We start from the raw sequence: 16795 nt of genomic DNA, 5'->3' as shown, positions 1-16795 counted from the left end.
TATTCGTTTCTTTCTTTTAAGGAACTCCATCCTGAGTAACTTTTATTCCTTAAGCATTCCTGCTGTTGTGCTTTTTCTGTTTTTAACAATTGACTCTTGGAGTACCCAGTAGTGATTATGCTTTTGATTTTTGAATAGAACATCCATTCACAAAGACAACAAATTAACAGATAAAAATTACATTTAAAGCAAATTTTTTTTTTTCCCAAAATTTGTTTCAAAAGCATATTCATTGTTTATTCAGAGTTTATAGAACCTTTATGTTTTATGTTTCCCACCAGTACTGTGAAAGTGCCTATTCCAATATAATTCTGTTCTTCTACTAATGGCATAACAGTATCAGCATGTGCTTATAATAAGAAAGTATATCATATTCAATAATTTTCGTTTAATTTATTGACATTTTGTTCAACCAAAGATTTTTCTCGATTAGGTGCACAACGTTTTTGATGATGCCGTTGATTTGCTGGAATTCCGTGACAGGGTTATCAAGGCCTCTCTGAACTATGGGCATTTGGTTGCCTCAACTTCTCTTCAGTGTTATGTATTTTCGTAAGTAACACGTATTCATGAAGCTTTTTTGAATTTATTTAACTGTTGTAAGAAAGCAGCAGAAACTTTATTTGAAGTACAGTAGTTCATGACCAATTTGTTTTTGAAACTAATTGAAATATTCTGTCTAGCATCATATACAACAAAATGTATTTCAGTACAGTTGTCCTCCTTCTGTCCTCCTTTCTTCCAGCCTCTTCTGGCTTTTTGTACAGCCAGTCAATGCACCAACATGTGGCTACAAATATTTCTGCTCTTTTCAGCTAGAGGCAACAGTAATGATGGCTGGATGCAAATGTATTTGTCCCCATTAGGTGACTCCATCCAGTGACTTTATTTGAATACTGCTTCTGGCATGCCAGTTTTTTTGGAATAAAATCAGAATGATTCAATCCTACATCATTTTTTAAGAACATGATACTCTGTTTCATATGCTGAGATCTAAAGTTTACTGCTGAAGCAACTAATCAGCTCAGCGAGACGACTGATGTTGAACAATAATCCAGGGCGTGCATCCTGACCCCAGATCACTGTAAGAGCTGAGCTGCAATTTAGAAGTACTTTAAAAATGTACTTGCTTCATACAAACATGATTTTGCTGTTCACTCAGACTCCTAGGTCAGCTACAGCTAGTGTGAAGGGATGCAAAAAAGAAAGCAGAAGTATTACTGGATCATACTGCACAGTTATCAGTGTTACTTGGCTTCTTATATGCCATTTTCCTTGTTGGAAAACTCCCTTTATAACAATGATTAAAATGTATGTGCTTTACTTAGTGAATTCAACTTTGTATTTACAATGGTATGTTATGATAATGGTTTTAACAAATGATGAATTTCTTTTTCTTGTAGTACAAAGAACTGGAATACACCACTTATTTTTGACCTGAAGGAAGGAACAGTTACTTTGATTCTACAAGCAGAAAGGTAGCTTACTGTAATGTTCATTAGATACTTCTTAAGATGTGTTTCTGAAAAACTTTGCCACCAAGTTCTTAGGAAACAAAACAAAATATCACACAGGAGATTTTAGAAATAGACAAAAATATACAGTATTGGTAGATAGCTTCTGAAGGCTTAGCCAGTGTATTTGACATATATCTGTGATGGTGGTAATGAATTTTATCGTGTATTACATGTGTATGGTTATACTCGTTTATGGAAGAAAGTAAATCTTCCTATATTAGAGTAACATCTCTTTTTTATGTTCTATATTGCTTTTTTGAAGTGGAATATATTTTATAGAATTTATCTTTGGCCTCCAAGTTTTATTAGAAACATTGCCAGGTATGCAAAATAAAAAATAAATGATGAATTTTTAAAAATGATGATTTTTTAAAAAAATGATAGTTTTTTCTACATATATGTACTATAGTTACAATAAATTGCAATATTTTTTTCTGAGTTTACAAATGTTTTAATCTGTATTTCCTGAAAATCATTTGTCAGAGATCCTTTCATGTGCTTTTGTAGGAGAGTCTTCTAAAGGACTATGAATAGGAGCAGAATTCAAAAATCTTCAGTTTCAATTTTAGTCTTAATTCTCATGGGCAAGTATTCTTGGACAACTTTTCCAGCATAATGCAGTGTAATACTCCCTGCGTTTTTGAGTGCCCCAGATTAAACACGTGTGTCTTGGACTGCAGAGAGACTGCAGTACAGGAAGGGGAAGCAAGTAGCCAGGATTCTGAAGATCGAATTATAAATTTGAAGTTTTGTGCTGCTAATTAAAAGTACAGTTTGCAAACATGATACAGGTTCTATGGCGGTGAAGGTGATCCCTACTCCACAGAACTGAACCCAAGATTTTAGTAAAATAGGTCAGCATCCCTGCCACCAACATGACCCTGGGAGTCACCGTAGAATGGCAATAGTTGGGAGTCTACCAACTGTTTGTTTTTTTTTGTTTGGTTGGTTTATGGATGTGTTTTGTGTCTATGAACTATAGATACTGTACCTAACAATTACCTAATGCAGAAGTATTTATATTCTATATAAAAGATTGCAACGTGTTCTGGCAAATAAGTTATTTCACTGAAGCTCTACATCTAAACAGATGGCAAGCAGTTTGCTAACAGTGTCTTCTATTTTCTTTATGTTATAATCCAGTCATAGTGAAGGAAATGATACAGATAATACTATTTCAAAGCTAGCTGTAAATATTAGAGCTTTTACTCAAATATATGCACAAAGTACACAAACCAGTGGTCAGGGTTCTCATGTGTGGTGATGTGCAGGGAATACTGTGTGTAGTTATATGCTGTGTCATCAGGCGTCATAAGATCAAATCTTAAAATATCTGTAACTGATAAAATCATAGTAATTCCAGATAATAAATATTTCTTATGGAAAAAGATAACATTCACATTAGAAATGAAGTCATCTGCTCAGAGCTTTTAGAGTGTCAGCTATGTAAGGCCTAGAAATTGTCATTTAACTGAAAACATTTGCAGGATATTAGACAGTTGTCTTCAAATGGTTGAAATGGTCATCCTTCTTTTCTATATTATTAAACAATTAGCTTTTTTTTTTTTTTTTAGGCATTTTCTTCTGGTAGATGGTGGAGGACTTTATTTATATTCCTATGAAGGAAGATTAATTTCCTCTCCAAAATTTCCAGGAATGAGAACAGACATTTTAAATGCCCAGACAGTATCACTGAGTAATGATACCCTGGCAGTAAAAGACAAAGCTGATGAAAAGGGTAAGTGCTCAGTTCTGATAGTTCCATGCTTGCTAATAATTTATTGTGAAGTTTTCAGCATCTGTGCGTTTAACTTAGTTTTCCATGCTTAGCATAATTATTATAAAACGTAAGTATACAGCATAAAGAATTTATTGATGGTATAAATTAAAGATAATAATATAATAAAAATGACTTAAAAATGATGGGTCTTGTCTACCTTCGATTAAAAAAAATGAACGATATATATATATGTTTCCGAATTTCCAGCTGCATGTAATACATTGGAAAACCATGGAATATTTGCAGTAAATATTGCACAGTGGGTCTTTCATAATAATAAAATGGACTTTTATAAGGAACAATATATCTTAGTGCAAATTATTCAGAAGAAATAAGTGGTTTTCAGAACAATTATAAACAGATAAGTGAAAAGTTGGATTTTTTTCTAGCCTTTTTTACTCTGTGTATTTATATTGCACAAGTGTATGTATGGTTTTTATATATTAGTATGTATAACACAGCCTTTATTGCCATATTGACACCTTTGATGCAATTAGGATAAAAACAGAAGTATTATGGATAAATGAAGAAAACATGGAAAATTCATAAAAGAATACTGACTGCTGTCTGTATCTGTATCTACACAAACTTCAGATTTTGATGGTAAATCCACTCTCTGGCCCTATTCCTTTGGTCATCATCCTGAATAAAACCCAAGAGCATCTCCAGATCCAAATCATTGCTATTAGTGTCCTAAAAATCTTGTCAACCAGTTCTGCAAACAGGCTAATCTTCATCAAAATTGTAATTTACAGAGCTTGGGTTTCTGGCTATGTTTTCAAAATAAGCTCACCAAATGAAACTATTGATAGCAACTTCTGTTCTGCTAATAAGCAGGGATTTGTATTTTTATTTTTCCCTATTCTTGCTACGAATCCCACCAGTAGTGGTAAAAAGCCTTATAATATGCCAGCACATGGGAAAACAGATTCTTGGCACAGGAAGCTGTGGCTTATCTAGGCCTGTTTATTCTTCTCAACTCACCCTAGCAGAAGCATTTTTTTCTTTGCCCTATTTTGAGGGCAGGTCTGTTTTTCATAATGCAGTGCATTATAGAAATATCTAAGAGCTGAGCGTGCTGCAGGAAGCAGTTTGCACATCAGAGCCAGGAGCTCTTTACAAGCCCATTTACTCCCAAACACAGACAGGCATAACTTCAGTGTCGTTATGTGGATACTCTCCCTCTTCCAGTAATCCAGAAAAAAAAAAAAGAGAAAAAAAAAAGACATGTATCTGTGCACTTAGTGTCTTTCCTCATTCTCTAGGGAAGCCGGAAGAGGGAGGAGAGCTTGTTCTCAAAAAGGAGCTCCTGGCCCTAGCTGTGACCAGCTATTCCATGAAAATCCGTGTGTGTTGAAGGCACACGAGACCTGTTCTTTCTCTGAATGGTCAAAGAGAGAGAACACCTATTGTTCATATTTTAAAATTATAGGTATAAAAAAAGAGATCATTTAGCTTCTAAGTAACGTTGAGGTTTTCCAGATTAAAAGCAAACAAACAAACAAAAAACCCCACCCACACACATACAAAAAATCATACATCTGAAATACTGTAATAAGCATTGTCGATTACAAAGTTAATCCATTTCACTTGCCAGCTAGGTACAGTAGATTTCTCTTACCCCCATTAATCTCACTTCCTATAGCTATTATAGAAGCAGCAGAATTGGTTTGTACAGTGAGATCAAAATAAACATCGTGCAGGGAGCCATGCATAAAAGTGAGAGAAATACCACTTCTCAGGAACAACTCATTTTCTTTTGTATATTTAACCAGCTGCCAAGAGCAATGCTTGTGCAAAACCCTTTCTTTTCCTCCTCTGCAAACTCGACCGATGCTTTCTGAACACCTGCTCTTACAGTTTCTTTTTTTTTCCTGCCTAAATAACCACTGACCTCAAAGCAACATCCTGTGTCCTAGTGAGAGAAAGACGCAGCGGGATTAACATGTTAACATCGCCATCCTTTGGAGTGAGCATGCATGTTCATTTTGTAGTGTGTGCTAACAGGTAGCATGTCAAATCCTCAGGTGGGACGTGTTATCAAGCATCTGAAATGCTGTCACATTTGTGTTTTCCAAGAACTGATGCTGAATCAAGTATTTAAATTGGAATTTAAATAGGGAGTAAAGTGCTAATTTTCTCATTATGTATTACAGTGGCTATCAGTGCCCTGAAAATAACAATGTTTGGGAATTTTCACAGAATACTCTGACTGCAAAATGAGAATATTCTTCCCTGTGCTCAGCAGACTACAATGACTGCATTTTCCAAACTAAGATTCTTGTTTGACCACAGTGTGAAGGTTTTTGGTAAACTAAGCACCCAGTGATATGTATCCACTTACATTTTTATTACACTCTGAAAACAAATGGAACTGATTGAAAAGCCTGTAAAGAGCTGTTGATTTTAACTAATAAACCATGTTTTTGTCCTTCAGTTATCTACATATTTGATGCTTTGTCTGGAAAACCACTGGGTGATGGAAAGCCTCTAACACATAAGGTAAGACAAAACCTAGAAAGTCTCTTTTCTGTTATATTTTGAAATTAATAATCAATAATGATTTGCCTTATATTAATACATTTAATAACTTATTAAAGTTTATGATCTTAATACAGAGCAACTTGATAACTCTATCTGACTCATATAAAATAAAAAGTCAGATTCTCTATGCAGTGTTCATGTACCAAGGGATTTACTCTAGGTTGTATTCAGGTATAGGAGAGTTTTTCACTTGCACATGACAGACTGAAACTACAGAGGGGATCAACAGTTATGTTGCTTTTACTTTTGGACTGCCCTTTCTATTTCTGTAGACTTCTGTAGTAAATTATTAAACTCTGAACTCTTCTCTGCTGCAGTTCTGTCCTACTCTGCATGAAATTCAATTTATATAATACTTCATTCAACAGAGACGACACATAACAAAGAGTCTGCACAATCCAGTTTTTCAGGAGTTTTGTCTTGTTTTTAGTAAATCATTTGTTTGAATATCACGTTTTCCATGATATGATATTCCAAAATAAAAATTAGATATTTTTATATTTCTTTTTAGACAGAAATTGTGGAGATTGCTTTGGACCAGAAAGGACTTACAAGTGAAAGAAAAATAGCTTTTATTGATAAGAACAGAGACCTTTATATCACTTCAGTTAAAAGGTTTGGGAAAGAACAGAAGATTGTCAAAATAGGTGAGAAAAAAAATCTAAATAACATTAATCAGCATGCTACCAGGGAAACAGATTTTTATCTAGTGTAAGAGACAAACTTTTGCTTTGTAATTATTAGTGAGATTGGACTTGAAAAAAAGATTGGCTTTCAGATGATACAGTGATAGAAACAATTTTAATACGTTTTATCTAAATTCTGATAACTCTTTCATAAGTTACATATAAAGGAGTTGTTAACATTTAATTGCTTGTTACTGCATAACAGGGTAAGCAACTAAGAGGATGTAGCAGGTGGAGGTATTCTTCAGAATAATTCAAGCTGTTTGAATACAGAATATTTCAGACGTTTTCTTGTAAAAGCAAACACTTCAGTTTATATATTTTTAATTAAAAGTCTAAGTTCTGTAGACAGATGCATGATCCAGTAAGTACAAAGTACGTACTCCTCCAGTAGAGTTTCAAGAAGTACACGTTTATTTTGAAGGTTCTTGTGCAACTGAATCTTATTCTGTTATCTTTAAATTAAGGAACAATGGTTCAAACGTTGGCTTGGAACGACACATCTAACATTCTTTGTGGGATTCAGGATACCCGTTTTACAGTCTGGTACTACCCCAACACAGTCTATGTAGATAAAGATCTTTTGACAAAAACTCTATATGAAAAAGATGCAAGGTAATATGTCCTCATATATAAAGTATAGCATATTTTTTAACTAGATTACTCGTTCCTTAAAGAATTATATTAGTTTTGGCAGTTGAAGGATGAGAAGCCGGGTTGCATCTTTCAAAATTACTTCAACATTAACATTATTTGATTAGGAAGTGAAGAAAAAGTGTTTTATGAAGTATACCATAAAGTTTGGAGCTGAAATATCGATGCGCAGTTTAAAAGTACAATAACATCTTGATGCAGAAGCAAAATTTTAACCAGATATCTCAAAATATTGTTGTAGTTATTTAAAAAAAAAAAAAGATAATTGATCTATTTAAAGTATTTGTTGTAAATCAATAGTGTCAAGACATCTGGTTGCACATAATGTTATTTCTAGCTCATGGTGTTTACTTCCCATGTTATATTCAGCATGTATATGTGATAGGAAATTTTTCATAAAGAATGCCTGAATGCATAATTTCATTCTAAGAGTTATGGGAGCCTAAATATATTTCTACTGAAAAATATATATAAGCTAGTTTTTGCACAAATACACAGTTTGCATTTGCCTAACAGCCAGTGGATGTGCATAGCTATCATTTTATTTTTAGAGAACAATAGCACTACAATAGGTATAACTGTTGAATAACTAGTTACTTATATTTGTATATGCTTTGAAAATAAAGTATAATCATACTGTAATTTTGAAAACAAAGATTCCTTTAAGTTGCTAATGTTCTTTTCAGTAAAAAAGAAGTGAATATTAACTGACTTTTCTTTCTCTGCACAGTGAGTTTAGCAAAAATCCCCAGATTGTACATTTTGTAGGAAATCAAATAACAATTAGAAGAGCAGATGGTTCACTTATTCACCTTAATATTTCACCTTACCCTGCGATTCTTCATGAGTATGTTAGTAGTTCTAAGTGGGAAGATGCTGTCAGATTATGTCGCTTCGTCAAGGTAAATTTTAATAATCAGCAACATTCAGATACAGTTTCACTGATGTGTTTTGTTTGTTTTCGAGTATTACTTTAATAATGCTGATTGCATGTCAGATGTTAGATCTTATTTCCACGTTGCTTTGTTATTGATGATTAGGGGCTGGTGGTGAAAAATTATACAGATCTTATGTTTATTCTCACCTCCAATGGATTAAGCACTGGTACTCACAGAAGCTAGTAATAAGCTTAAGGTATAGGCCGTAATATAACTGATTAAAAATATTCTGTATCTCCACATACAGTTGTCTCGTATTTTTTCATATTCTATTTCACTTTTTTTTCCTTCGCTTTCTTTTGTATGTATTTAGGCAACAGCAACAGATGAGGTGAGTCTGGCAGTCTTTAAACAGAAAAATCCCACTGAACCATGCCTCCTTCCCCCTGTTTCATAGAAATCATAGAATCACAAACTGGTTTGGGTTGGAAGGAACCTCAAAGCCCCTGCTGTGGACAGGGACCCTTCCCACCAGCCCAGGCTGCCCAAATCCCATCCAGTGTGGCCTTGGGCACTGCCAGGGATGGGGCAGCCCCAGCTTCTCAGGACAGCCTGTTCCCATGCCTCACTCCCTCATAGTGAAGATTTTCTTCTAAATATCTAATTTTAACCTACCCTCATTTAGTTTAAACCCATTACCCCTTGCCCTGTCACTGCACTCCCTGGCAGTCCCTCCTTTCCTGCAGCCCCCTGGAAGGCCACCATAAGGTCTCCCTGGAGCCCTCTCTTCTCTAGGCTGAACAACCCCAGCTCCCTCAGCCTCTCTTTGCAGGAGAGGTGCTCCAGCCTCTGGTCATCCTCACGGCCTCCTCTGGACACACTCTAACAGGTCTGTGTCTTTCTTGCCTGTGAGCCCCAGAGCTGGACGCAGTAGTGCAGGTGGGGGCTCATGAGGGCAGAGTAGCTTTAGCTATTCTAACTACTCTGCTTGCTACTCCTAGAAAAGAACTTAGCATTTCCATATGATTATCATGACCTTAAATGTGTATTTGCTTTATAAATCAATACGTAGCCAAATAATTGAGAAGTATAATTATTTTTTTTGTCTTGCCCTTCTAATAGTAGGCTTCTATTCCAGTATTCGTTAGTGGGAACTGGGATTTCCAACATAGTATAGTGTTAACTTCTTGAATAATCTAATTGCACCATCTGTAAAAATAGAAAATAAAACGTCTGTATAAGTAGTAATTAATATTCATAGTATTTTTCTTTCTGTTGATAGTGAAGCTGTAGCTGTAGGTAAACTTTCTGTATTTCATTGACTTTACAGGTCTTACCATTATTTTTTTCATACAAAAGTGATTACAAGTCAGGATATGGGAATATGTTTAAAGCATACTCAATGTGGCTGTTTATTCTTACTTAAATCAGCAGTTCTCTCTGCAGCATTTAAAAACCTATTTATATTACAAAAAAAGTTTATTTTCAAATTTACTATCAAACATACTTAACAAAAACATTTAAAAACAATTCGGAGAGTGCATATGGGCTGACAAGTGCATTCAAAATTAAATTTTTGAATACATAACCACCTGCTGGTTTCAGATATTGTATCTTAAGATACTCTAAGATGCTTAATTAGTAGGTCTTTCGTTGTAGTGTATTTAAATGTGAAAAAGGAGGATATGAAAATGTTAGGATTTTCCTAGATGTTTTTCTGAGTTTATGGGGTTTCTTTAAGAATGCACAAAAAAAAAAAAAGCAAAAAGCATGAAAATAGAGATCAGGGTACAATATTATTACCATTACCACCAAGCTTTACTAATTCTTAATTCTAAACATAAAATTAAGTGAAAATATCACAAAGGAGACGGAAAGATGGAAATTTTGAAGCTCTTATTTACTTTTCAGCAGATTCATAATCTGTTCCACTATCAAGAATTTGTTCCTGTACTACAAATGAACAATTATTGCTATTGTCAGCATTATGGTTCCGGTAGTTATTTGTGAAGCCAGGTTGGTATGAACCAAGTTAGAATAATTATTTTAACCTTCCTCAGTGCTCTGGTGTCCAGTGTAGTTCCACAAGTAGTGATGGGGACACCAGTGATGAGGTTGTAAAATAATACTATGGCAAGAGTTCATTACTGGCTGAGAGGGTGAAAACTAATGATTCATTCAGCCACACTGCCAGTCTCAGCCAATCACAACATCAAAGATTTCAGTGAGGAATATCTGAGAAATGATTAAATAGTGGATTTCTAACAAGAGGCTTAGACCACAGTGCAGTGAATGGCATACTGAGGAATGTTGTATTTTTCTACATTATTTTCAGGACTTACATACTTCCTTTGAGAAGTCATTCATGGTATAATGCTAAATATTTAAAGTTTGAGGGATTGCTTTTTTTTTTTTTTTTAATTTTAGGATCAAACTATGTGGGCATGTTTAGCAGCTATGGCAGTTGCCAATAAAGATATGGCTACAGCAGAAATTGCCTATGCATCAATTGGTGAGGTAAGAGAACGGAGTTAACCATTTCTGAGTTAAATAGCTGCAAAATTTACTTAATTATTTGATTTCCCTTATTAAACTATTGTACATCTCGTTGACAGATTGACAAAGTTCAGTATATCAATTCCATCAAAGATCTTCCATCAAAAGAGTCAAGGATGGCTCATACCCTCCTCTTCAGTGGAAATACACAAGAAGCTGAAACCCTGCTTCTTCAAACAGGCCTTATTTATCAAGCTATTCAAGTCAACATTAATCTTTACAACTGGGATAGGTAGTATTTCTTTAAACACAATATATTTATAATCAGTCGTACTAAGGTAACCTGTAAACTTTTTTAGTTCAACTGTGTTATGCTTTCCTCATTAATTTTCTGTCTGTAATTATTCCAAGCTGTAAAAAGATCAACACAATAACTGAAGAAGTAAAACTAATTGTTTTCTATCAGATTTAGAAGATAAAATTATTCTGTGATAAAAAGTCTGAAACATGCTTAGAAGCATGTTTAAGTAGCATTTTACTTTTTTATGTTGTTAACACAGAAAAGTCCCTAGCAATACCTCAAATTGTATGTGACCCCCAAAGAACTAAAGCTGTTTTGAAATGTCTTGTTGCTAAAAATAGGTATGTGGCTGTTCGGACTCCCAGCACTGTGTAGGTGGATGAAATATGAATGAGGAATGAGAAAACAAAGTAGGAATTTCTCCTTTAAACAAGAACCCACGTTTTCTAAAGGAATCTTCTGAGGCTATTTATTACTAATTGCCCTGCTATTATGTGCATTTCACTGTGGGCAAAACATTTTTTCCCCCTCATATCTGTATTTTTGATCATGTTGCTTAATATGCATCATGTAAAAAGTAAACTTTCCAAGTGTTAAGTATTCCTTACACAATTCAGATAAAAGCAGACATGAGGGCAATCAATTATCCTAGTCCAATGGCTAATCTTTCCCACCTATATAATATTCTTAGATGCTGTGTAGCCTATGCTATAAATGCATATGTTCATTCCTATTATAAAGTTATTAAAATGATTAATTTTTCTCCTTTTATTGAGAGTTCTGAACTCTAGGCATTCTTTTTCTATTTCTTTGAAATAAAGACTCTTATTGTCAAGCTCCAATGATGTGATGAGGTTGTCAACAGAAATAAATTGTTGGCTATTTTTCATAGCGTGCATCATAAAGCAGACAGTCACATTCACTGGCTACTTTTAACCCATCAACCTGTGATGGATACTAATGTGAAACCGCTTGGCACTACAGATTAAGAATCTTTGCCTGCAGCCCAAATGCTGTTCAGTGTATTGTTTTGCAAAACCGTGGTGATTGTAGTTGTGCCAGAACATTTATATAGCCTGACAAGTCCATTTCTGTTTTATTCCAGGGCGCTAGAGCTAGCAGTAAAGCACAAGACCCATGTTGACACAGTCCTGGCTTATCGACAAAAGTTCCTAGAGGACTTCGGTAAAAAAGAAACAAACAAAAGATTTTTGCAGTATGCAGAAGGTGTAAGTATTCCTTGGGATTATCCCTACAGCTTTAGGTCAGCCTGTTCTTTGTAGCCATTTTGAGGGCAGAGTTATTTTTGCATTTTTCCTTCTTTGGTTCAGATGTGGACACAAATCTCAAGCTTTTACATCTGATTGAGTGCAAATTCATAGCTTGATGTGTGGCTACTTGCCTAGTCATCATTGTGCATGTGTTTTATTTGAAGGCACAGATATGGAATGTACATATTTAGTATCTGGCAAAGATTGTACAAATGAAGGCACAGTTGTTTTCTATAAACAGGGAGCTAGAACTTAGTATGGCTGAATGCAGACTTCTTAAATGTCTTCAGCATTTTTACATACTTTTATGGATAGCAACAATAATAAACTTTGAAGGAAACCATATATATATTAAGAGTGGACTATGAATTGTTCTGCCAAATATGATAAATAGCTATATATAATACTTCTTCAAACCTCTGGAAAGCCTCTCCATAATCATTAGGTTATTTCAATGTACTAGCATTTCACAGATCTTAAAGATTGAGGAGAGGTCTTACTGTTCATAAGCTAAAAGTATCTCGGGTTCCACTGGAGTATCTTCAGTGTGTTACCTTTATGAGAGGAACCACGTGTACCTTAGACAGCAATTTCACTGAGCAGCCCTTATGTCCCTCCTGCCCTTCCCCTTGCTGTTCCTAAGCATTTTGAGGGTGCAGCTGTGAAAACAGACGTACTTCAGCAGATCCTTTAAGCCACACTAGCTGATGGATCAGGAGCTGTGTCTGAGCTGTTAGCTCGGATCCTTTAATTGGACAGTGCCCGTTACTTCCAACAAGGCTTGATTTCTAATGCAAGTCATTAACTTTTAGCACTTCTGAGGATGTTTCATTTCATAAGCAAGAATAAAAATCTGCACAATATCTAGCTGCCTGATGAACTGCTCTACAGTACTTTACCTAGAAAATGCAGAAAAATAACAGAACAAATTCCAACCACTCTTATTATGCAGCATTTTCAGCTGCTGAGCTAAAAGTATGTCTTCTATGTACTTTAGATCCATTACTGAGCAAAAATCATATTAATCCCCTGATGCTTCTGAAGGACACTTTTTAGATAATACTGTCTTGTCTTTAAATCATCAAGAGAGCTGGAAGGGTTCCTAAGCAATAACATCTTGTCAGTGACAGGGTGTGAGCAGAGTGATGTGAGTAGAGCCTGTGTAGGGGTTTCACCTTACACTCAGTCTTGAAGATTGGGTGTTAGAGTGTGGGAAGTTCCTGGAGTCAACAAGTCCTTGAGCTGTGTTCCATATCCATGTCCTGGAGGTCTTGTCTGCTGGATCTGAAGCTAGGAGGGGACCTACTTAATGAAGCCAGTTTGATGCTGTTGGCTACTGTGCTAACTAAATTCCTAACGCAGCCTGGCAAACTCAAGCAGCAAATTTAGAAGAAAATGACGAGGACGTCAAAGAGAAAATCAAGTTCTTGTGTTGCTGTTCCATCCCTGGGAAAAGAAACATCTCACTTTTTTTTTTCTCACCACCAAAAACTCCTCCAGGCCTAAGAACCAAGGTCTTTTCTATACTGCAGCTGAGACCACTGATCTGCGATCAGATAGGGAATCTAAACAATGTGCTTAGTTGTTATATCTCACGTCTTTATATATAAGGTATTATGTACCTAATATGTATACTGAGAATCCATATCTTGGCAGTTACTAGGTGTCACTGGCAAGGCTTGTTGGCTTCACTGGCAAGTAGCTCTCTGGGCTGGATGGTAGAATTAGCCCTTTCCGTGGTATGTTTAGCATCTGCGTGACATCTGTTAAAGCAAACACATTCTTTCTTAGAGCTCCATAAAGATTTCAGTCATCAGATCCAAAGCACCTGGACCCAGCAAATGCATCCTGAATTGAGGGATTAACCTTTTCACATGAGAATGTGGGTATTGCAGTTACATCTTCCCTGGCAGAGAATCTTCCTTATTTCATGACTTAGTTAACAGGATAACAGCTACTCTGGAAATTCCCTGTGCAGCAGTTGAGATTTTTTCCCCATCCTATCTTTGACAGTCTTCATTCTCCAGCAGGGAAGCTGACCTTTGCAATTACTTTTTTGTCCAGTTATTGGACATGTTTTTGTAGTCATCAAATGCACCATGATCCATGCTTTCTTGTTAGGCATTTTTGGATACAAAGACAACTATTGTACCCAGCTGTACCACGGATATTGTACTGTATCTATTGTCTGAAGTTTCGCTGAAGTAGAATACAACCAGAAGACAACAATTCTCTGCAGCTGGAGAAAGGCCTAAATAAAGCTAAAACACTTCTTGATATAGAAGGCAAATTTCAGGCAGAAGTCTGATTTCTGTTTTATCAAATAACTGGTGTGATATGCCAACAGTTTGCTTGGTGGACTTTAGGTACAGTCTAAAGATGCTACTGTATGTATTATTGATAAAGGTATAATCTGAGGACACAGATTTCATTACAATTAGATTTAAGCTGATTCAAGTTATTTTCCTGTTTTAATGTTGGTTTTTTTTACACAGTAAGATGTAATATTTTAAAAAATATGTCAAGTTTTCTTTTAATTTTAAAGGTGGAAAGCTCAGTTTGCTAGAACTCATCTGTGCCTTGGCACATTCCATTAGTGTAAGTTGACATCCATGAAGAGCTATATAAAGAGCAGTAAGGTCACTTTATAACTTCAGATTCTCCTGCCAGTGAACCTATCTGTCTGACCTATCTACACAATATTATTTGACCTTGTTGTACTCACTTTTCTTTTCTTGCAGCTGGAAGTTGACTGGAATAAAATCAAAGCCAAAATAGAGATGGAAATTGCTAAAGAAAGAGAACGAGCAGCAGCCAGTGCCACAGTGAGAGCTAGTGTAACTGTGCAGCAATAACTGTCCTTTTGGCAATATTAGTAAGTGCTTCGTGAGTATTTTGTACTGTCATATTTTGGCAAACTAGTAAAAATCAATGAACATTTTGCAGGGAACAGGAGTTCGAGTTGATGTAGTTCTTGTTAACTGTTGGATGACAGGCAGAATTATTTACTACAGTCTCACTTCGGGCAGGATTTACATTCTGATGCCCTAACTCCAGTGAATAGTTACGCTGTAATCCATAATAAGTACATACAAGAAAAAAGGGAAAGTTAATTTTTGTCTTTCCATTATTAGCTTTTAAATTTTCATTACCATAAAAATTGTTTAACATCTGTTGCCCCTAGCTGAGTACCGATTTCCCTGTTTAAGCAACCAGTTCAGTAATCTGGTTATTGTAATCTGGTTATTTCTGCAACCTCAGGGGTCTCTGAGAAGATGTGTTTAAATTGCCTTGAAATGAATTTAGCAACCTGTAAGCATTGAAAATTAAAAAAAAAAAAAAAAAAAGAGGTTGAGCCTGTCAGTTACAGAAGAATATTTCAATTGCAGTTGTCTGGTTGTACATAGTTCTGCTAACATCTATCTATTAGCAAGTTCTTCACTATATGATTTCAGATTGCTTCAGCAACTCAGGTTTGTCTCTCAGCAAACAATTTCATAATAAAAAGTATTTTCTAAGGTCATGTAAATTGTTCAATATACTATGGAAGTTGCTTTGACTGTTGTTTGAAATAACAAACAGCATTATGGGTTGGTTTTGTAGCATCTAGCACATTTAATTGACAATGATATTCAGAGCTTCCTAAATGTTAAAATGTCTTATTCACTTAAAATATGCAAGAGCTTTACACATATATTCTCAGCCCAAAGCATTTGATTTTAAAATACTGTTTTTACATGTGTGTTATTTCATCAATACATACTTTTTTGTCTTCTACATGAGAAAGTAACTGCATATGTTAGATGTTCTTTATAGAAGCCCTTGTAAGGATGTGAGCCAATATAAGGATGTGAGCAGGTTATTCATGTTTTAGAGTAATCCTTCAAATGTTACCATCAAAATGTTAAATGTCTATGTATCAGGTGAATTTCTTGTGTGTTGTAAATGACTACGTGACACTTTTTTGCACAGTTTATCAATTTGATAATAAAAATAATCAAATAAAGCATTTTATTTTTTTTTAAATGTAGCCAACAGATGAATTATTAGGTGATCTCCTAATTGATTTGCCTTGTTGCTAAATAAAACAACAATTTTGGTGTAGCTCCTTTGAAGCTCTCAAGTACATCAAGTATATGTGACAGCAAACACCTTCTTCATCTTCCATTGACTTGCAGAAAGCACTTAACTAGTTCCAGAATTGAGCCCAAAATGTCACTAATGACAAATGTTTAATGTTAGATTTATAAAACCTGGCTTATATTTGTAATGCAATGTAAGCAATTTGTGAAAACCAAGCTAGCAGTGATAAAAAAAAAAATCAGTATCTCAACTCAATCTTCTATTCCTGGGCCAGCTGGAAGTGCAGTAGAAGCAGCAAATTCACTCAGCTGCTTAAAACGCAATGAAGAGAAGTGACAAGAGGTTTTAGCGCGTCCTCGTGGATTACCAAAATAAATAAAAATATAAAAGGAACTACTGCTTTAACATTGCTTTGCATCACGTTTAGCTTTCATTACCATCTTGGCTACACCTATTCCAGGTGCTGCAAATGGCAAGCATGGGTTGGGGGATTCCTAGAAGTTAATGTGTCATGTGCTTGGACAGAAGAAAGGCTGGAAAATTATAACTGTAAAGGATTTCAAACCCCAAACCAAGAAATCTTAA

The 16795-nt window shown here is 35.2% G+C and overlaps 1 protein-coding gene across 2 annotated transcripts in view; it reads left to right on the top strand.

The window, feature by feature from the left end:
* The window catches only part of IFT80 (intraflagellar transport 80), a 46593-nt gene extending 30440 nt beyond the window's left edge, over positions 1–16153 (top strand). For both annotated transcript variants that reach the window (XM_068692146.1, XM_068692147.1), the window contains 11 exons: positions 434–552; positions 1404–1478; positions 3092–3255; positions 5735–5799; positions 6353–6488; positions 6995–7142; positions 7912–8083; positions 10487–10576; positions 10675–10847; positions 11962–12085; positions 14869–16153. In XM_068692146.1, the coding sequence (XP_068548247.1) occupies positions 434–552; positions 1404–1478; positions 3092–3255; positions 5735–5799; positions 6353–6488; positions 6995–7142; positions 7912–8083; positions 10487–10576; positions 10675–10847; positions 11962–12085; positions 14869–14982 (1380 nt within the window). In that variant the 3' untranslated portion in view covers positions 14983–16153. The remainder of the gene's footprint in view (positions 1–433; positions 553–1403; positions 1479–3091; positions 3256–5734; positions 5800–6352; positions 6489–6994; positions 7143–7911; positions 8084–10486; positions 10577–10674; positions 10848–11961; positions 12086–14868) is intronic.
* Positions 16154–16795: the final 642 nt, after the last annotated feature.

Source organism: Anas acuta, chromosome 9, assembly GCF_963932015.1.
Source record: "Anas acuta chromosome 9, bAnaAcu1.1, whole genome shotgun sequence".
Taxonomy (NCBI): Eukaryota; Metazoa; Chordata; class Aves; order Anseriformes; family Anatidae; genus Anas; species Anas acuta.
This window is presented reverse-complemented; position numbering and strand designations above follow the sequence as displayed.